General features: G+C 41.7%; 1 protein-coding gene across 3 annotated transcripts in view; it reads left to right on the forward strand.

Moving 5' to 3' along the window:
* Positions 1 to 4,668: 4,668 nt before the first annotated feature.
* Positions 4,669 to 22,193, forward strand: part of LOC122565256 (uncharacterized) — a 29,775-nt gene continuing 12,250 nt past the window's right edge. For 2 of the 3 annotated variants that reach the window (XM_043721031.2, XM_087976097.1), the window contains exons 1-5: positions 4,669 to 5,036; positions 10,187 to 10,438; positions 19,970 to 20,217; positions 20,614 to 20,772; positions 21,964 to 22,066. In XM_043721031.2, the coding sequence (XP_043576966.1) occupies positions 4,790 to 5,036; positions 10,187 to 10,438; positions 19,970 to 20,217; positions 20,614 to 20,772; positions 21,964 to 22,066 (1,009 nt within the window). In that variant the 5' untranslated portion in view covers positions 4,669 to 4,789. The remainder of the gene's footprint in view (positions 5,037 to 10,186; positions 10,439 to 19,969; positions 20,218 to 20,613; positions 20,773 to 21,963; positions 22,067 to 22,193) is intronic. The other variant, XM_087976098.1, reaches the window with a different exon arrangement.

Consider the following 22,193-nt stretch of genomic DNA (forward strand, 5'->3'; position numbering starts at 1 on the left):
GGAGAAACTTTAAACTAGGTTGGTAGGGGTGTGGGAACCAGAGCGTCAGGTCAGAAGATGCAATGAGCAGAGAGACTGAGGAAGGGTAGGCTAAATGGCAAGAGGATGGGAGACCAGGCAGAAAGAAGCAGTGCAGAGACCTGATCAAAAGTTGGAAAAGAGAAAAGTAAAATTGGGCAACAGAATCATATGCAAAAGATGAGATTGCTAAATTCTAAAGGGACAATGAGTATAAGGCCACTTTGTTTCGAATATACAGGCATTCAGAAAAATGCATAATAAGTTCATCAAAATCAGTACAAAGGGGTATGATTTAGTTGCCATTACAGAAACATGCTTGCAGGGCAATGATGACAGGGAATTAAATATCCAAGGATATCAGGTAATTTAGGAACGATAGGCATGAAGGTAAGGGAGGTGAGGTCATGCTCTTAATTAAGGATGAAATTAGGGCGATAGAGAGTGATTATGTAGGATCTAAGAAGCAAAATATTGAATCCATTTGGGTGGAGATCAGAAATAATAAGGGGAAGGAGTCACTGGTGGGGTAGTCTATAGGCCACCCAATAATAATGCTACAATGGCACAGGTGATCAATCAAGAAATATCTGGTGGCAGTAATCATGCGGAACTTTAACATGCACATCGGCCAAATCAATTGGTAGAGGCAGTCTTGGAGAGGAGTTCATAGAACTCTTCTGTGATAACTTTCTTGAACAGAATGTTACCAAACCTACAAGGGAGGGTGCAATCTTCAATCTGGTCCTGTGTAATGCCACAGGTAAAATGAGTGATTTTGTAGTTAAGGATCCTTTTGGAAAGAGCAATTACAGTATGATTTGAATTTTGGATGCAAATGGAGGGTGAAATAGTATCATCTAAAACCAGGGTGTTATGCTTAAACAAGGGAGACCATAATGGGATGAGGAAGGAGTTGGCTAAATTAGACTGGGAGCATAAATTTTATGGTGGAATAGTGGAGGACTTTCAAAGAGATTTTTCACAGTGCTCAAGGAAAGTATATTCCTGTCAAAAACGAGGATAGCAAGGATAGGAAGAGCCAGCCTTGGATAACCAAGAATATAAAGGAAGGCATCAATTAAAAGTTCAGGCTTATAAAGTAGCCAAGAGTAGTGGGAAACAGGAAGATTGGGAAAAGTTTAAAAAGCAACAAAGAACCTCAAAGCAATCAATGAAGAAAGAAAAGATAGATTATGAATGCAACCTAACACAGAATATAAAAACAGATAGGAAACATTTTTATAAATATATAAAACAAAAAAGGGCGGCTAAAGTGGACATAGTTCCTTCGCAGGATGAGAAAGGGGAATTAGTACTGGGTTAGGCTGAAACAGCCAAGGTCTTGAATAACTATTTTGTGTCAGTCTTCACAGTGGAAGATGTGTCTACCATGCCAAAGCATGATATTAAGGGTATGATAGGAGGTGAGGACATTCATTCAGTTGTTATCACTAAAGGGGTAGTGTTGAGCAACTTGAGGGTCTGAGGGTAGGTAAGTCCCCTGGTCCCTGCCTGCTCCTCTTCTGCGGTTACGTTAGAGCCCGGGTGTCCTTGGAGAAGGAGCACGCAGTGTCGACCAACACCCTGGAGTTGTTCAGGGAGAGGTGAGCGCCGCAGGGAGTGGAGTGCATCATTTCTCCCTCCAACTCTATTTTGATTTAGTCCCTACCCTCCCCTTCACTGTTTTGATCACACAGCACTGCCCTTTGATGTGAAGGACAGTGTTTGTCACTGGCCACCTGGGTGTTTTCCTATCTTCCTGGTGGTGGAATTTGAATTAAGATTCGTGCACTTTGTGTCTTTCACTGTGTAAAAGAAAAAAAAAGTCCCCTGGTCCTGATGGAATGCATCCCAGAGTGCTGAAAGAAATTGTGGAAGTTATAGTAGATGCGTTAGTGGTAATTTACCAAAATTCATTGGACTCCGAGCAGGTCCCAGCAGACTGGAAGACAGCAAATGTCATACTGCTGTTTAAAAAAGGGTGTAGGTAAAAGGCAGGTAACTATAGATCAGTTAGCTTAACATCTGCAGTTGGGAAAATGCTGGAGGCTATCATTAATGAAGAAATAGTGAGACATCTGGATGGAAAGGGTTCCATCAGCAGACTTAGCATGGATTCAGGAAGGGAAGGTTGTGTTTGACAATCTTACTGGAGTTCTTTGAGGATGTAATAAGCGCAGTGGATTTCCGGAAGGCATTCAATAAGGGTCTACATAAAAGATTCATTCATTAGATATGCATAGAGTTGCAGGGAATGTACTAGCATGGGTAGAGGACTGGTTAACCAATAGAAAGCAGAGTTGGAAATAACAGATGTTTCTCTGGTTAGAGATCAGTGGTGAGTGGGGTGCCGAGAGGGGTCATTCACAATTGTTCATGATTTATATAAGAAATTTGGAAGAGGAGACAGAGTGTAATGCATCCAAGTTTGCTGATGAAACTAAATTGAGTGGAAAGATAAACTGTGCAGAGGATGTGGAGGGTCTGCAGGGAGATTTAGATAGGTTAAGTAAGTGGACAAGGGTCTGGCAGATGGAGTACAATGTTGGTAAATGTTTGAAGTAAATATAGTAGGTCAGAGTACTGTTTAAATGGTGAAAGATTGCAGCATGCTGTTGTGTAGAGGGTAAAAATTGATTTGTAGATGCAAGTGATAAACAGGAGGTCAAACGGAATATTTGCCTTCATTGCTAAAGGGACTGAATTTAAGAGCAGGGACGTTCTGCTACAATTGTACAAAGGCTGTGGAGGCCAGGTCATTGAGTATATTTCAGACTGAGATAGATAGGGTTTTGAGGATCAAGGGTTACTGCGAGAGTGGGGTTGAGAAACTTAGAATGGCGGCGGAGACTAAATGGCCTAATTTCTGCTCCCATGCCTTATCGTCCTCCGCTACCTTTCTCTTTCACAGCTACTATCTGATCTGTTGGGTATTTTCGACCTTGTTCGTATTTCAGGGCTTATGTTGCAGCAATTTGCCGATTGTATTCTTAATCAAACGTCAAAAGTTCACAGCATGAAAGCTTTATGCGCGTTGATTTAAAGATGTGAATTATGATTGGAAGATTGTCCTTGCTGAAGCGTAGAAAGAAGTTGTGGTCGGAACCAGACATAAATTCTAACACAGCCAACCTTGTGGGAAAATAGGTGGGAAATTTAAACTTCGGATGGATAACTATCCGGCATTTTCAAATGTTTGAATAAGTTCCAGGCTCGCAATTCACTCAACGCAGAATCCGTGCTAGAGGCCGAGATCTGTTGAAAAAGAGTTTAATGGACCCAAATACACTTTAATAAATTGTGAAGAGTGTAGGGAAAGTGGGCACAGTGCCAAGTTGGTTTGCGGGCGGTCAGTGGGTACAGGGGGCTAGGGTTGAATTGGGAGGCTAGTGAGCTCCGACTGTAAAAGCCAGGACTCAGCTGAAGTTTCCAACTCCTGGAACTTTTACAAAGTTAAGGAGCTACCCGGATAGTTACCCTAGGACTGGAGTAAGGACTGGAGAGTCAGAGTCAAAAAGTGTGGTGGTGGAAAGCCGGTCAGACAGCATCCGAGGAGCAGGAGAGTCAACGTTTCGGGCAAAAGCCCTTCATCAGGAAAATGGTCGATTTTCCTGCTCCTCGGATGCTGCCTGACCGGCTGTGCTTTTCCAGCAACACACTTTTTGACTTTGGATCGTCTAGAAAATCAGAGTAATTTGAAAACCTGTTGTAATTCTTATGTAACTACAAAACTGTCCAGTTTCTGTCCCTGACATTCTTCAAAGCGACCTGACTTGATTACTCTCCCAGTCTGACCCTCCCCTCCTACACCCCCCCCCCTCCCCGAGCAGATTTACCCTCCCAGTCCGACCCGACCCTCCTGAGCTGATTACCTTCCCCGTCCGACCCTATTCCCCTCTGACCTGACAACCCCCCAAAAACCAACCTACCGCCTACCCACCTGGTACAGTGCCCCCTCACTCACTTTCCTTACACGCTTCTCTCCACAATTATGAAAGTATTTGGGACCATCATGTCCTTTCCACCAGGTGTCGGTGCGGTGACGGCAGTTTTCTGGGAATCTGCCGCTGTTCCTGCGCTGAGTGAACAGTCGGTGACAAATGACTAAACCTGACATTCTGCTTTTCCAACAAATCACCAACAACTTTCCTTCCTTGATCTAACCTGAGTAGTTTACCTAGAATGAGACGATGTTTATAAACATGAGACTTGCCGGGCCATGAACGAGTGATTCCTGTAGACTGATGGCTTTCCTCAGCAGATTGAAGAAAAGTTGAGGCACCTGTTTAAATGTATTGGTATTGCAATGTTACTGTCCGATATAAAAGGATTTGCGTTATGTGGGTCGCTTGATTTTCTTTCCTTTTTTTGTGCAATTGTTTATATTTAGAGTTTTAAAATCAGTTTTCAGAATAAATTTAAATTAACCATTGTTCTATAAAATTATTTCGTTGCAATATATTACTTCATGGATTTTGTGTGTGTGTGTATATGCAAAAGCCAGTGATACAAGCTATTACTAATAAGCACTGTCCCTTTAAATGGTTCTTGGCTGGAATACAATGCTCCACCATTGCCAATGGGTGTAGCTTAGCAACGCCAAGCCTCTGCCATGTAAACTGAAGCTTCCTCTCTCTTTGGCGGAGATGTGCAGTTGGGACAATTGGCAGCTCATTGATGCCTCAACTAAAAGGCCCCGAGTCGAGGAAACAAAAACGTTCGATCGTTTAGTCGTAAGCCCCGGGCAGGGTGGAAAGGGTCACTCGCCATGGGCTGTGCCTCAAGCGTGAAGACAACATCAGCCGCTTCGGCACCTGGAGATCCCCGGCCACAGCCACCCAGCCGCAACACGCTCACTGACGCTGACAGCTTGGATCTTGGCGACCACAACCGGCCCCCGGAAGACCTCCCGAGTTTGGTATCAGGGTGCGGGACAGCAGACCAGGAGACCGGGGAGATCGTGTGCCAATCCCGGTCACACGTAGACCAGAGAATCGCAGATTCCAGTCCTAAAGGCAAGTTCCTATAGTAATGTCAAAAATACTACATAACTTAGATCTGAGGTTGCACCTAAAAAGTTCATCAGTTCCTTAAACAATTAGTTACAATCAACCTGACGAAGTGATTTAGTCATAATGAACACAATATGCTACCTGTTAATAGTAATCAATAAGCTGTGTGTTTGGTCTCCTGCGGTCTAACATAATCATACAATTGGTTTCCTAACCGTTGAACATCGATTTTAGCAGGGAACCTAGTAAAAATTACGAGTTAGAGTTTTTAACAATACGGGGAAAGAGGCTCTTCGGCCTATCGGGTCTGTCATAGCCGCCAAAGATCTATTTATCCAAATTCCATTTTCTGTCACTTGGCCTTGTATGCTATTTCAAGTGTTCATGCACATACTTCTTAACTGCCTTGAGGATTCTTGCCTCTTAGGCAGAGTTCTAGATACCCACAACCCTGCGGTGAAAATAAATCTTCAAATCCCTCTAAGCCTCCTGCTTCTTATTGCTAATTATTGACCCCCACCTCTATACAAAGGGAACAAATATCCCAGTCTCCCCTGCTTATTCCCTTCAGAACTTTGTATACCTCAATCAGAGTGCCTCTTGTCCTTCTCTGCTGTAGGGCAAATAATCCAGCCAATCTAGTTTCTCTGCATAGCTGAATCACCCAGGTAATATCTGAGTGAATCTCTTGTGGACCCTCTAGTGCAATCACATCCTACCTATGTTGAGGAGACCAGAACAGCAGACAGTACTGCAGCAATGGCCTAACTAACATTATATTCAGCTCCATCATAACCTCATTGTTCTTGTATTCAGTGCCTTGATGAATAAGTATCCCATGTGCCCCCTTAGCCATCTTATCTACATGTGCCTTCAAGGATTCTTGGGCAATAATCTTTTGGGAGCAACACCTCAGCTAGTTTCTTCTCTCTGACTTAACAGTTTATGGGTCAACTTTGCCATTTTACCTATGGCTGCCAATAAAGCTTTGGGATGTAACAGAATCTTCCTATTCTGTTTTATCCAGTCCCATAGTAAATGGCTATTCACCCATAACATTCAGGGGAGCTGTTTCCTAATGCATTGAAGTGCTGAGCTATGTATGTTTGTGATATGTGATGGGAGTTATAATTGTACTGAATTAAGTAATTCTAAGAACTTGTTTCATTGCACTACTATGGAAATGTTGCATTATTCAAAGTGCTATCTTTTTGATAAAACAACAAATAAAGGTGTTATGTGTGCTTTCAAAAGACACTATTCAAAGAGTTGATATCTTGGCCAGTATCACTCCTTCAATCCATATCACCCAAAATTGGTTCTCGGCTCACTTGTTCAACTGTTGTTGTGGGTCCTAGTTGAAATCAACAGTTTTTGCTACAGTTGCTTGTTTAACATCTATGACTGTATTTTGAATTGGTTGTAAAACTTTGGAATGTTTTAAGGTGATGATTAGACACCATTTTAAATGTGTCGATGAAGTAATTGGAGTTTTCAATTTTATGAAGCAGGTTGTTAATGACCAACAAAATAGGAAATTTGGTGAAAGCTGAAGTAAAGTGAAATATAGGATCAAATTACTGCAGATGCTTGAATTTACTGAAAACAAAAATGCTGGTCAGGCATCGTCCATGGAGAGAGAGCAAGTTACTGTTTCAAGTCATGTAAACTTGAAATGTTAGCTTGCTCTCTCTCCGAGGAGACTGCCTAAACTGCTGGGATTTCCAGCAGGTTTTTGTTTTCAGTAAAGTGAAATATATTTGTTCATGCTGTTGATCAAATTACTAGACAGAATTATTTTCAGAATGGTATCTGAAGGAAATAATGCAGAAATGAATATACAAAAAACAGTGCATTTATATATTGTTTTCATACCTCAAATATTTTAGTGTTTCAAAAGATATGTTTTGCTTGGACATGTAGAGACTCCTTCATGGAAGCACAGTGGTAAAATGAAATGAAAATCCCTACAAGTATTGTTGGAATGAAACAATTTTTAAAACAAAGATCCACAACTGCAATGTTTCTATGTCCTTGGATAATCAGGAAAAAATATGGTTTTCTATAATATTCACTTTAAGTCCACTGAATAAAAACTTCATGTTTGCAGTCCGTTCCTCCTGTTTAGGGGTGTTTTAATCACAATCATTTCAGCAACAAATCATATTGTTTTCATAGTCTGAATGAAGAATAAGATTTAAAACTCTTGAAAGTGTCACACCTCCAGCATTATTGCATAGCCTGTAATTCTGAGTATCTGAATGATTTGATTCCTTTTTCTTTTATTCATATTGTTAGTGAAAATTAACAATAAAAAAGTTAATTTTCAAAGTACTCTGCATCCATGATTCCACGAGTCAGAAGTTAAATCTGTAACAAGTGTCAGAATTAAATGACAGCTAAAGGCTAGGATTTAGAACCAGGTAGAAAGAAATGCATTAGGATTATCAAAGTTAAAGATGTTGTGACCTTGTTCATAAGAGGATTCACCTTACTCATAAATTTTTACTAGATAGCAGAACATAAGTCTTTTGAATGATTTGGAGATTACACATTATAGTGCTACCTCCATAATTGTGGCCTCGAGATTTCTACTACCCAAAAATATCTAGAAGGCAAATGGGAATAGTCATTTTTCCCATTTTTTTAAAGATGTTGACCCATTGCTTAATGATGTTTCAATGAATATTCATCACCTGCAGAATTAAAACATATGATTTAATCTGCATCCCATGTCTTTTGTTTTCAATGTGGCAAAGTATTTATCTTCTAAATCAAGCTAGCTTGTCCTATAGCAAAATTACAGGTGCAGTTTTTTATATTAATGTAAAGGAAGCTGGATTTAATACTATGAATATAGATTCAAGACTCATACATTACTTTTCAGTCACAAAATGAGAAGTGGTGCAAAAGCATTGTATATGACTATATGTAGATGTGTAAATTTAAATATACAGGAAATGGTACAATTTTATATTAAAATATAAGGTTTTTATTTGTCCTGCCTCCTCTTTCTGGAGTATAGACCAACCCTAAGAATTGGCAAGCAAACTGCAGAATATATGTGCCAAGATATTTAATTAGAAGAAGTTGAGTCTCAGCCTGTCCACACCTATGTTCACATATAAATTTCAGAAGGGGGTTAACAGATGGTGATTTAGAGAAAAAGCCTAGATACAGCTGGTAACCAATTGGATAATCTGTCCAAAATTAAAATTTATGGTAGCAAATTTAATAGACGATTTGTAAAATGTTGTAGGTGAAAGAAATAATGTGACAGAACTGATATTAACTGTTTTTTCCTTCTCCCCTTTTTATGCATAGACCCAAAGTAACTCCAATTGTGCAAACAATTCAGTGTCACTGTTTAGTATTAATCTAAATATGTAATTTAGAGAGATTAAGAATAAACCAAGTATAATTAGGACCATGAGCATGGATCATATTACACCAATCTGTTTACTCAGCATCACAAGGACCATTGAAAGATTATCCAAATTAGACATCTTATTTTAAAGACTTCCTATCATTAAAAAAAAGTAATTAACAAACGATGGTTCACCAGTTCAGCAATTGAGTTGCGGTTGGCAGCTTCAATGATAAAATGCTGAAGACAAGTGTTCAGTTGGAAAAGATTGAGTTTTTGATCCATTTATTCAGCACTGGATCACGAAGAGTCTGAATCAAGGAATTTACAGCTGGCATTTTTGATGCATCATGTGGTTGACTGTTAAATACCCCTTGAAAGAGCCCACTAAACCAATCAGTTGTATCAAAAAACGCCAGAAAAATGTCTAAAAGGAATGAACTTGGATGGACCTAGACACTGCAAATGACAATGGCAAACCCTGTCAGCACTGCAAAGTCCCCTTTACCAACATCTGGGGACTTTTATCAAAATTGGAAGAGCTGCCCCACAGGCTGATCAAGCAACAACCTCACATTGCCAGATATGAATCCATGAATATGACTATGTGCCAGATACTACAATCCCCTCTGGTATGTTGACAGACCCACTAGCAATATATAGTCATTTTGGAGTTACCCTTGTAGTACTTATTATTGACTGCACACATTATGAATTCTCATGCCAACAGGTACATGGGCAGCTTGGAGATGATCACCTACTACCATACTACCATGGGCAGCTTGGAGAGGATCACCTACTAGCACCCCAACTGATAAAGCATTATGCCCCCATGTTGAATGCTACTTGAAAGAAGCACCTGAAAGGACATAAAATGTTCTTTGGGTGGGGACTTCAATATCTATCACCTCATTAACTCAGTAGCACCATCACTGACCAAATGGTTAGTGTCTGAGGAAGGGTCACTCGACTTGAAACGTTAACTTTGATTTCACTCCACAGATGCTGCCAGAGCTTTTCCAAATATGTCTGTTTTTGTTTTAAAATCTTAAAGGATTAGATTTGTCCTGGTGATGAATGATCTAACAAAATGGAAAAGCCTACTTGACCTCACCTGTTAATGTGTTATAGATATATCTGTCCATAACATTACTGGTTGGAGTGACCACTACATAGTAATTGAAGAGGCAAAGTATCCATCTTCGTTTGAGCATATCCTCCTTTAGGAGAAAGTGAGGACTGCAGATGCTGGAGATCAGAGCTGAAAATGTGTTGCTGGAAAAGCGCAGCAGGTCAGGCAGCATCCAAGAAGCAGGAGAATCAACGTTTTTCGGGCATGAGCATGTGTTCCTGAAGAAGGGCTCGTGCTCGAAACGTCGATTCTCCTCCTGCTCCTTGGATGCTGCCTGACCTGCGCTTTTCCAGCAACACATTTTCAGCATATCCTCCTTTAGTGTGAAATGCACTACCATTGTGCTAAATTGAATAGTTTTAAATCAGATATAGCAACTCAGAACTGGGCGTCAAAGACATGATATTGGGCAGCAAAAGAATCAATCACCTTCTGTAAAGACATGATGTAATATCTCCCCATTCTACCATTACCATTAAGCTGGGGAGGGGAGATGAGGGGTGGGGCTGGGATTAACTCTGGCACTACAAGACCAAGAGGGCATATAGTAATACCAGGAGTAAAACCAGGCACACCTAAAAATGGGATATCGATCCTGGGAATTAATTTTAAGAAGTCTCTTGTTAAGAGTCTCATCAAATTCTTTATTTTTAGATTCAAACAGCTCAATTACTGTGGAGAGAAACAAAAGGAGTTATGAAAGAAATTTGGGAGAGCAGCAGTGTGTTTTGAAAGACAATCTAGAATTGGTTCCTGAGGATCAGGGCCAGACTATCAGCAAGGTCAATGTGAATGTTCAGGACGATGTAAATGACCCAACACAGCCAGAAGCAACCAAGACACAAAATGCTAATTTCCATAACCAAATTCTACATTGTGAGAGTGACCTGCTTATGAGACATGATGGTAAGAAATACATTTATTTATTTAACTTCACATCAAGTGCTATTGCCTGTAGTTTTCTTTATTCCCCCATCGTCTACTGTAGCTGCTCATTCTTGAAATAGCTCCACAGAGGACGATATCCCATCACCAAGTCCCCATTTATCTACACATGCTCAGTACTTGACACTGGTTCGGCCTCCTCAGTGCCAGCTCTCATATGGAATAGAACTTCAGACACTCCTGTTTATTTCTTTAATTTTATTAAACAATTCATAGTTTACAAAACAATTAACATTAACAGCTGTATACAGAGAAACAGCAATTTTACAAGGGAGAGGAGCAGCAAAGCCAGGCCCTAACACCTACCGTTCAAACTGTTTTCAGGGAAATGAGAACAAACCTCAAATTCCAGTTTCAAACATTACAAAACAGTAACAATGACATTTGTACATACAAGACAGTCCAATTACATAAAAAAACAGTGCATACAATACAGACCCCAGAAACCCAGCAAATGCCCCCCGTCCCTCCCACCTTCCGGCCATTCTAAGGCAGCCCGTCCCTATACACCTTCAGGCTCTCGGTCCGCCCTATGCCCCTTCCAGTTTTTGGTCCACCCCTACACACTTTCCGACCACCTCTAGGACAGCTTCCTCAATTCCCCCCCTCCCCAATTAGGGAACTCTAATCCTATGAAGTTCACCTGGCTGACATTGTTGCAAGCTGAAAATGTGTTGCTGGAAAAGCACAGCAGGTCAGGCAGCATCCAAGGAGCAGGAGAATCAACGTTTCTCTTGCTCCTTGGATGCTGCCTGACCTGCTGCGCTTTTCCAGCAACATATTTTCAGCTCTGATCTCCAGCATCTGCAGTCCTCATTTTCTCCCGACATTGTTACAATCACTACAACTCTCAATGGATATTCTTTCATTTATCTGGTGTTCTCCTGCACCTCCTTAAGATGGCTAATTTTCCTATGTAAACATAGGGAGTGCTGCCAGGAGAGTAATAATCACAACTTTACAGCCCTAATATTGTTCTTAATTGATTTTCATGTACACTTTTGATACCATTATGAGGTTTAAAACATAATTATATTTTGGAACCTTAGTTTGAAATTGAGGATATATTAAGGGGATCATGTAATATTTTCTGCAGTCTGCCTGACAGTTAAGTAGAATGGTTGTTAGGAAACAAAGGAAGAGTTGTATTGTTTTATTGAGTGGAAGCTGCAAAGGTTTGATCCATGGAGACAATGATAGCACTCTGAGAGTGTCATGAGATTAGATTAGATTAGATTAGATTACTTACAGTGTGGAAACAGACCCTTCGGCCCAACAAGTCCACACCGACCCGCCGAAGCGTATACCACCCAGACCCATACTCCTACGTTTACCCCTTCACCTAACACTACGGGCAATTTAGCATGGCCAATTCACCTAACCTGCACATTTTTGGATTGTGGGAGGAAACCGGAGCACCCGGAGGAAACCCACGCAGCCACGGGGAGAATGTGCAAACTCCACACAGAGAGTCGCCTGAGGCGGGAGTTGAACCCGGGTCTCTGGCGCTGTGAGGCAGCAGTGCTAACCACTGTGCCACCGTGCCGCCCCGGTAAGAGTATATAACGAGTCTCCCAGAGTCCCAGAAAGATATTGTAAGTATCTAGTTAGCCTTGGCTGAGAGGATTAGGGTGAATCCAAAGAAGTTCTTTAAGTATATTAAAGGAAAAAGAATAACTAAAGAGAGAGTAGGACCCCTCGAGGACCAAAGTGGACATGTATGTGCAGAACTGTAGGAGATGGGGGAGGTTATCAATAAATATTTCTCCTCTGTGTTATAAATGGAGAAAGACGTGAAGACTTGGGAATTTGGGAAGGTTTATACTGATACCTTTGGGTCAGTCTGTTACACAGTAGAGGAGGTATTGGATGTATTAGAATGTATGAAGGTGGATAAATCTCCTGGTCCTGACCAGATATATCCAAAAACACTGCGAGAGGCTGGAGAAGAAATTGCAGGGGCCCGCGCTGATATTTTTGCATCATCATTAGTCAGGGGTGAGGTCTTGGAAGACTAGTGGGTAGCAAATGTTGTGTCATTATTCGAGAAGGGCTGCAAAGAAAAGCCTGGGAATTATAGACCAGTAAGACTAACATCTATTGACTGGGAAAGCTATAGCTCGAGTTCGTTAGATGGGTCGGTGTTTGTCCAATGTGTGCAGGTGAGGCCACACTGGATTTGGTTCTGGGTAACGAACCAGGCCAGGTGTTAGAATTGGAGGTAGGTGAGCACTTTGGGGACAGTGACCACAATTCAGTGACTTTTACTCTAGTGATGGAGAAGGATAAGTGTGCACTGCAGGGCAAGAATTATAGCTGGGGGCAGGGAAATTATGATGCGGTGAGGCACGACCTAGGATGCGTGGCTTGGAAAAGTAGGCTTCAAGGTATGGGCACAATTGATATGTGGAGCTTGTTCAAGGAGCAATTATTGAGTGTCCTTGATAAGTATGTACCTGTCAGGCAGGGAGGAAAGGGTCGTGTGAGGGAGCCGTGGTTTAGTAAGGAATTGGAATCCCTTGTTAAATGGAAGAGGGCGGCCTATGTAAAGATGAGACGTGAAGGTTCAATTGGGGCGATTGAGAGTTATAAGGTAGCCAGGAAGGATCTGAAGAGAGAGCTAAGAGCAGCAAGGAGGGGACATGAAAAGTCCTTAGTTGGTAGGATTAGGGAAAACCCTAAGGCTTTCTATAGGTATGTCAGGATTAAAAGAATGACTAGGGTAGGAATAGGTCCAGTCAAGGATAGTAGTGGGAAGTTGCGTGTGGAGGCTAAAGAGATTGGGGAGACACTGAATGAATACTTTTCGTCAGTATTCACTCAGGAACAGGACATTGTTGCCGATGTGAATATTGAGTCACAATTAATTAGAATGGACGGCTTTGAGGTATGTAGGGAAGAGGTGTTGGAAATTCTTGAAAGGGTGAAAATAGATAAGTCCCCTGGGCCTGATGGCATTTATCCTAGGATTCTCTGGGAAGCAAGGGAGGAGATTGCAGAGCCATTGGCCTTGATTTTTATGTCCTCGTTGTCTACAGGAGTAATGCCAGTAGACTGGAGGATAGCAAATGTGGTTCCCTTGTTCAAGAAGGGGAGTAGGGATAGCCCTAGTAACTATAGGCCGGTGAGTCTTACTTCTGTTGTGGGCAAAGTCTTAGAGAGAATTGTAAGGGATAGGATTTATGAACATCTGGATAGGAATAATGTGATCAAGGATAGTCAGCATGGTTTTGTGAAGGGCAAGTCGTGCCTCATAAACCTGATTGAATTCTTTGAGAAGGTGACTAAGGAGGTAGACGAGGGTAAAGCGGTAGATGAGGTGTATCTGGATTTTAGTAAGGCGTTTGATAAGGTTCCCCATGGTAGGCTACTGCAACAAATACGGAGGTATGGCATTGAGGGTGATTTGGAGGTTTGGATTAGGAATTGGCTGGCTGGAAGAAGACAGAGGGTAGTAGTTGATGGTAAAGGTTCATCTTGGAGTGGAGCGGTGTTCTGCAAGGATCAGTTTTGGGACCATTGCTGTTTGTCATTTTTATAAATGACCTGGAGGAGGGGCTAGAAGGTTGGGTGAGCAAGTTTGCGGATGATACGAAAGTCGGTGGAGTTGTTGACAGTGAGGAAGGATGTGTCAGGTTACAGCGGGATAAAGATAAGTTGCAGAGCTGGGCAGAAAGGTGGCAAATGGAGTTCAATGTAGGTAAGTGTGAGGTGATTCACTTTGGTAAGAGTAACAAAAAGACGGGGTACTGGGCTAATGGTCGGATACTTGGTAGTGTGGACGAGCAGAGGGATCTTGGTGTCCATGTACACAGATCTCTGAAAGTTGCCACCCAGGTAAATAGTGCGGTGAAGAAGGCATATGGCGTACTGGCTTTTATTGGTAGAGGAATTGAGTTCCGGAGCCCTGAGGTCATGTTGCAGTTGTATAAGACTCTGGTGCGGCCGCATCTGGAGTATTATGTGCAGTTTTGGTCGCCATACTATAGGAAGGATGTGGAGGCACAGGAACGGGTGCAGAGGAGGTTTACCAGGATGTTGCCTGGTATGGTAGGAAGATCGTTTGAGGAAAGGCTGAGGCACTTGGGGCTGTTTTCATTGGAGAAAAGAAGGTTTGGGGTGACTTGATAGAGGTGTACAAGATGACTAGGGGTTTAGATAGGGTTGACCGTGAGAACCTTTTTCCACGTATGGAGTCAGCTATTACGAGGGGGCATAGCTTTAAATTAAGGGGTGGTAGGTATAGGACAGATGTTAGGGGTAGATATTTTACTTAGCGAGTCGTGAGTTCATGGAATGCCCTGCCAGTAGCAGTGGTGGACTCTCCCTCTTTACCGGCATTTAAACGGGCATTGGATAGTCATATGGAGGATAGTGGAATAGTGTAGGTTAGGTGGGCTTGGATCGGCGCAACATCGAGGGCCAAAGGGCCTGTACTGCACTGTATTTTTCTACGTAAGTTACTTGAGAAGATTCTGAGGGATCAGATATACATGCATTTGGAAAGACAGGGTTTGATTAGGAGTAGTCAGCATGGCTTTGAGTGGGAGATCGTGCCTCATAAATTTGTTAGAGCTCTTTGATGAAGTGACCAGAAAGATTGATGAAGACAGGGCAGTTGACATAGTCTATATGGATTTCAATAAGGCCTTTGATAAGGTTCCACATGGTATGCTGCCCTGGAAGATTCGATCACATGGAATTCATGGGGAGCTGGCAAATTGGACACAAAAGTTGCTTGATGGCAGGAAACAGAGGGTAATAGTGGAAGGATGCTTGTCAGACTGAAGGCCTGTGACTAGTGGAGTACCTCTGGGATCAGTGCTAGGCCCATTACGATTTGTTATCTATATCAATGATTTGGATGAGAAGGTACAAGACGTGATTGGTAAGTTTGCAGATGACACTAAAATAGGCGGTACTATGGATAGTGAAGAAAGTTATCAGAAATTGCAGCAGGACCTTGATCAGCTGGGAAAGTGGGTTAAGAAATGGCAAATACAATTTAATATAAATAAGTGTGGGGCTTTCCATTTTGGAAAGTCAAATCAAGGTAGGAGTTTCATGGTGGAATGGTAGGGCCTTATGGAGCATAGTGGAACAGAGGGACCTTGGAGTTCAGGTGCACGGTTCTCTGAAAGTGGAGTCACAGGTAGACAGAGCAGTGGAAAAAGCTTTTGGCACTCTGGCCTTCATCAGTCAGAAGTTGGGAAGTTATGATGCAATTCTACAGGACGTTGGTGAGGCTAACATTGGAGAATTGTGGAGAATGTTATTGAAAGAGTGCAGAAGAAATTTAAGGGTCTTGCCAGGACTCAACGGTCTGAGTTACAGGGACATGTTGGACAAGCTAGGACGTTTTTCTTTAGAACATAGGAGACCTAGGGGAGATCTTTGTATAACGTCATGAAAGGCATGGATAGGGTGAATTCACTCAGTCTTTTTCCCAGGGTTGGGAAATCGAGGACTAAAGGACATTGGTTTATGGTTAGAGGGGAAAAAAATAAAAGAGAAGCTGAGGGGCGTTTTATGCATACGGAATGATCTGCCACCGGAACTGGTTGAGGTGGGTGCATTAACAACATTTAAAAGGCTTTTGGACAACTGCATGGATAGGAAAGGTTTAGAGGGATATGAGCCAAGTGCAGGGAAATGGGGTTAGTGTGGATGGACATTTTGGTTGGCATGGACTAGTTTGGGCCAAAGGGCCTGTCTCCATGCTGTCGGGACTCTATGATCCTATTACTTTTGCTGTAAACTATCTTTTCTAAGATGAAAGTGAGTTGGGATCAAGTTGGGATCTGGGCGGCACGGTGGCTCAGTGGTTAACACTGCTGCCTCACAGCACCAGGGACCCAAGTTCAATTCCTGCCTTGGGTAACTGTGTGGAGTTTGCACATTCTCCCTGTGTCTGCGTGGGTTTCCTCCAGTTTCTCCCACAATCCAAAGATGTGTAGGTTGGGTGAATTGGTCATGCTAAATTGCCCATGCTAAATTGCCCATTGTCGGGGTGAATACAGGAATAGGTCTGGGTGGATTACTCTTCGGAGGGTCGGTGTGGACGTGTTGGGCAGAAGGGCCTGTTTCCATACTATAGGGAGTGTAATCTAAAGATAACGAATAATTCTACGCAGATCCAAGGCTAGTGTGCTTCATGGTGTCTTGAGGAAGATGGTAAAAGAATCTCATCTTGTAGGTTTCCCTACAAATCAATACATAGAGTAATAGAGATGTACAGCACTGAGAGAAACCCTTTGGTCCAACTCATCCATGTCGACCGATATCCCAACCTAATCTAGTCCCATTTTCCAGGACTTGGCCCATATCCCTCTAAACCCTCCCTATTCATATACCTATCCAGATGCCTTTTAAATGCTATAATTATTCTAGCCTTCCCACTTCCTCTGGCAGCTCATTCCATACATGTATCACTCTCTGCGTGAAAACGTTGTCCCTTTTATATCTTTCCCCACTCACCTTAAATCTGTGTCCAATATCACGGACAGAATCAGAAATTGCTGGAAAAATACAGCAGGTCTGGCAACCTCTGTGGAAAGAAAGCAGATTCTGTGACATTTCTTCAGAACTTACAGAACTGCAGCCAGTTGAGGGCCAAGCAGTCAGTGCAGCACCTGAAGCAGAAGGGAGTGCTAACTTTATTGTTCACATAGAAAATGATTGGGAGCTCAAGGCCAAATTGAGGTGTTCTAAGTCTTTGTGGATTAAAAGGAAGCCGGAAAACCTAGCTAGCTTGGGTTGGGAAAATAATTTACAATATAACTGTCACAGTTGAAGTCAGTTCTGGGATTAAAAGGAAAAAAATAGAAAGCGAGTCACTAGGAGCTCAGAATAATTTGAATAGTTCCTGGAGGATGAATTGTCCACTTAAGGAATGGTGTCACATATAATTGTAGAAGTATATTTTTGATGATTTGGAGATGCCAGTGTTGGACTGGGGTGTACAAAGTTAAAAATCACACAACACCCAGGTTATAGTCCAACAGGTTTAATTGGTGGTAGTGAAGGGCTCAATCCTAACACACAGAATTTATAGCAAAAATTTACAGTGTGATGTAACTGAAATTATAAATTAAAAAATTGGTTGTCTGTTAAGCCTTTCATCTGTTAGAATACAGTGATAGTTTCACTTCTTTCATGTGTAAATCACAAAACCCTTTTTTTAAAAAGTTGCATTCTCGGGTTAGCTGTTAACAATTGGTGATAGCTAGACAATATTTTGAAGGTGTTGGCCCCCGTGTTCTCTGTCTATGCCATGATGTTTAAATTGATTCAAATCTAAAAAGTGAGATAACGGAGTTCTACATAAATGCATGCAGTTTTTGAGCAAAGTACAATGTAACCCTGAAAGTACAAATTCACCCCACAAAATATATGTGCATGTGGGTCTTTGTCTGTGTGTGTGTGTGTGTCTGTCTGTCTGGGTTGGGGGTTGCGTGTGTGACAAAATGTATGTGTATGTGTGCAGTGAGTGCTGGGCCTCTTGCTGAGATATTTGTATCATCGATAGTCACAGGTGAAGTGCCGGAAGATTGGAGGTTGGCTAACGTGGTGCCACTGTTTAAGAAGGGTAGTAAGGACAAGCAAGAGAACTATAGACCAGTGAGCCTGACGTCGGTGGTGGGCAAGTTGTTGGAGGGAATCCTGAGGGACGGGATGTACATGTATGTGGAAAGGCAAGGACTGATTAGGGATAGTCAACATGGCTTTGTGCTTGGGAAATCATGTCTCACAAACATGATTGAGTTTTTTGAAGAAGTAACAAAGAAGATTGATGAGGTCTGGGTGGTAGATGTGATCTATATGGACTTCAGTAAGGTGTTCGACAAGGTTCCCCATCAGAAACTGGTTAGCAAGGTTAGATCTCATGGAATAAAGGGAGAACTAGCCATTTGGATACAGAACTGGCTTAAAGGTGGAAGACAGAGGGTGGTAGTGGAGGGTTGTTTTTCAGACTGGATGCCTGTGACCAGTGGAGTGCCACAAGGATCGGTGCTGGGTCCTCTACTTTTTGTCATTTACATAAATGATTTGGATGCAAGCATAAGAGGTACAGTTAATAAATTTGCAGATGACACCAAAATTGGAGGTGTAGTGGACAGCGAAGAGGGTTACCTCAGATTCCAACAGGATCTTGATCAGATGGGCCAATGGGCCAAGAAGTAGCAGATGGAGTTTAATTCAGATAAATGTGAGGTGCTGCATTTTGGGAAAGTAAATCAGAGCAGGACTTTTACACTTACTGGTAAGGTCCTAGAGAGTGTTACTGAACAAAGAGACCTTGGAGTCGCAGGTAGATAGGATAGTGAAGAAGGCATTTGGTATACTTTCTTTCATTGGTCAGAGTAGCTGTACAGGATATTGGTTAGGCCACTGTTGGAATATTGTGTGCAATTCTGGTCTCCTTCCTATCGGAAAGATGTTGTGAAACTTGAAAGGGTTTACAAGGATGTTTCCAGGGTTGGAGGATTTGAGCTATTGGGAGAGGCTGAACAAACTGTTTTCCCTGGAGCATCGGAGGCCGAGGGGTGACCTTATAGAGGTTTATAAAATTATGAGGGGCATGGACAGGATAAATAGACAAAGTATTTTCCCTGGCGTGGGGGAGTCCAGAACTAGAGGGCATAGGTTTAGAGTGAGAGGGAAAAGATATAAAAGGGACCTATGGGGCAACTTTTTCACGCAGAGGGTGGTGCGTGTGTGGAATGAGCTGCCAGAAGAAGCGGTGGAGACTTGTACAATTGCAACATTTAAGAGGCATTTGGATGGTTATATGAATAGGAAGGGTTTGGAGGGATATGGGCCGGGTGCAACCAGATTGGGTTGGGATATCTGGTCGGCAAGAACGGGATAGACCAAAGGGTCTGTTTCCATGCTGCACATCTCTATGACTCTGTGACATAGAGATCATAATAGATTACTTACAGTGTGGAAACAGGCCCTTCGGCCCAACAAGTCCACACCGACCCGCCGAAGCGCAACCCACCCATACCCCTACATTTACCCCTTTAACCTAACACTACGGGCAATTTAGCATGGCCAATTCACCTGACCCGCACATCTGTGGGAGGAAACCGGAGCACCCGGAGGAAACCCACGCAGACACGGGGAGAATGTGCAAACTCCACACAGTCAGTCGCCTGAGTCGGGAATTGAACCCGGGTCTCTGGCACTGTGAGGCAGCAGTGCTAACCACTGTGCCACCGTGCCGCCCACTTACCAATGTGATAACCTGAAAATCACTAATTGTTTATCTCCTCTTTAGGCCAAGTCAATCTCTTTTACATATTGTCCATTCTTACTTGCATCTAACTTACAGTATTGAGGCACAATAGACTCACTGTCATTGAATTTTAAGCTTTAGATAGATTTTACTTGGGTTAGATGTGCTGTTATGCAGACTCATGTCAGTTTTCAGCAGTCATAACTATGTTTTGCTATACTTATTGTTTCATTCATTCAAATTCTTTCCAGATTGTTCAGTTTTTAGGCTGACTAGCTCTTCTTCCAGCTTAGCTAGTGACCTGTATCCTCCAGTTGTAATTGATAATGGCAGTGGGCTGATAAAAGCCGGACTCTCAGGAAATCATTCACCAACGCACGTTTTTCCAAGTGTGGTAGGAAGACCAAAGAACACAACATTGAACGTTTTTGGATTATCAGAAAGGTGCACTTATGTTGGAGAAGAAGCCCAAAGAAAACGTACCATTCTTCATTTGGTTGTAAGTAAAATGCTTATGTGCCAATATTGGGATAACCTCTTATAATTTACCCACTTAATTTGGCATGTTGTTAGTTTCACTCAACGAGGATGCATTGACTGCAATATGAGGTTAAGGTAAGTGCAAACTTTTGGCTTGGGTTAGCTTAGGTTGAGAAAGAATAGACATAGCCGCATTTCATTCACTAACACCATGTTTGCTACTGGATGAAAATAATGAAGGTTTAATTTTTCAAATATGATATTTATCCATCAAAAGTTCAACCAAAATGCTGAAATCTGTACATCAGAAAATACAATCAGTACAAGGGGGAAATAGCAGCTTTGGAGAATCTTATTCCTGGGCTGATTAGTAGGTGCTTATTCAGATATTTGATTAAGTTGTGTTTGATTGCAGTATCCAATTCAACATGGACTGATTGCAAACTGGACAGAAATGGAAGTGCTCTGGAGGCATGCGTTTGAAAATGAGTTGCGTGTTGACATTCAGGAGCACCCAATTATTATGACAGAACCACCAAATAACCCCCAGCAAAACAGAGAGAGAACAACTGAGGTAATAAATTAGTAACAAGCTCCACCAGAGGACCTGTTTCTCTGTGACTACGCTTTCAAATCCTTTTTGTAATTTTAAGCACTTTAATTAGTTCACCCTTCATTTATTTAAATTACCTCCACAATTTAAGTACTAATCTCATTCCAGTGAATTGGCAGTGTACCCCTTCTGAAGGTTGATACACGAAACTCAACATAATTCAGCTAGATTCTGGCTGAAGCATCATTTTCTCGCTTCGTATTTCCAACTGCCTTGAGACAAAGATTAACATTCCATTAGCCTTTTTGATTACCGTTTGCACCTGAGCATTAGCTATCAGTGACTTCTATGCAAGAATGCCTAAATTTCTTGCTCCTTTACAAGTCCTGGTTTCCTCGCTATTAAGAAAATATTCAAAGTTGATTATTTCCCTGCTTCAAAGTTTTATCTGCTATGTTTTTCCTCCTTATTTATGTTCCTTTGTGCGAATTGGTTTGATCCTCATAATCTGTTGTGCCTCCTTCATGTCATGTCTTATCCATTCAGGCAAAGCTATCATTTAATACCCATAATTGACCTTGAGGTAATGGTGAGATCTTGAAAAATAAGTGACTTGATCTACCATTTCAGAAGTCAACCCATATTTCTGTGGACCTGGAGTTGCATTTAGGTCAAACCATATAAGAATGGCACATTCCATTCCATAAAAGTGAAAAAGTGATCTCGATGAGTTTTTAACATAAATCTCATAGTTATACAATCACAATACTAACTTCTTACTCCAGGTTTATTTAATCGACCAAATTTAAATTTCCAAACTACTGTTCCAGGATTTTAATTCATGCCTCCAGATCACTAGTCCAGTTACTCAATCAATATGCTACAGTGCTGTCCTGTAAGCTTGATATATCAGTTTCTGTTCCTACATACAATATGAATGAATGCATACCAAACAAAGGACAGCAACATAAAGACTGCCTTTCTGTTCTTAACCTTTGTCGGTAAATATTTATGACCCTTTTTAAAAGTCACAGAAATGATTGTCTACCCTCTCCATAATTAGTTCATAAATGAACCTGACTCCTATTTCTCAGGCACATATGATAATATTCCACATGAAAAGTGAAAGTTAGAAGCACTGTAAAAATTTTGAGTGTATTTCATCTAAATTTTGCGACTAACATTCTGTTGCATTTGTTTTGTTCAATATAGATTCTTTTTGAAGCATTTCAAGTTCCTTCTTTATTTCTGGGTGTTCAGGCAGTGCTGGCACTACACTCCACTGGTAAAGTTACAGGAACTGTTATTGATTCAGGTAACAACGTCTTCTTAATTGATCTTGGAATTATTTCAATAACTATCCATTATATTCTAGGGCTGGTGATCTCGTACTGTAGGTGACAGTCTCTCAATCTTTCGTAGAGTGGATTTAAGCTGATCAG

The sequence above is a fragment of the Chiloscyllium plagiosum genome, unplaced genomic scaffold (assembly GCF_037043375.1).
Source record: "Chiloscyllium plagiosum isolate Xiang-an unplaced genomic scaffold, Cpla_swu_hap1 HiC_scaffold_28, whole genome shotgun sequence".
Taxonomy (NCBI): domain Eukaryota; kingdom Metazoa; phylum Chordata; class Chondrichthyes; order Orectolobiformes; family Hemiscylliidae; genus Chiloscyllium; species Chiloscyllium plagiosum.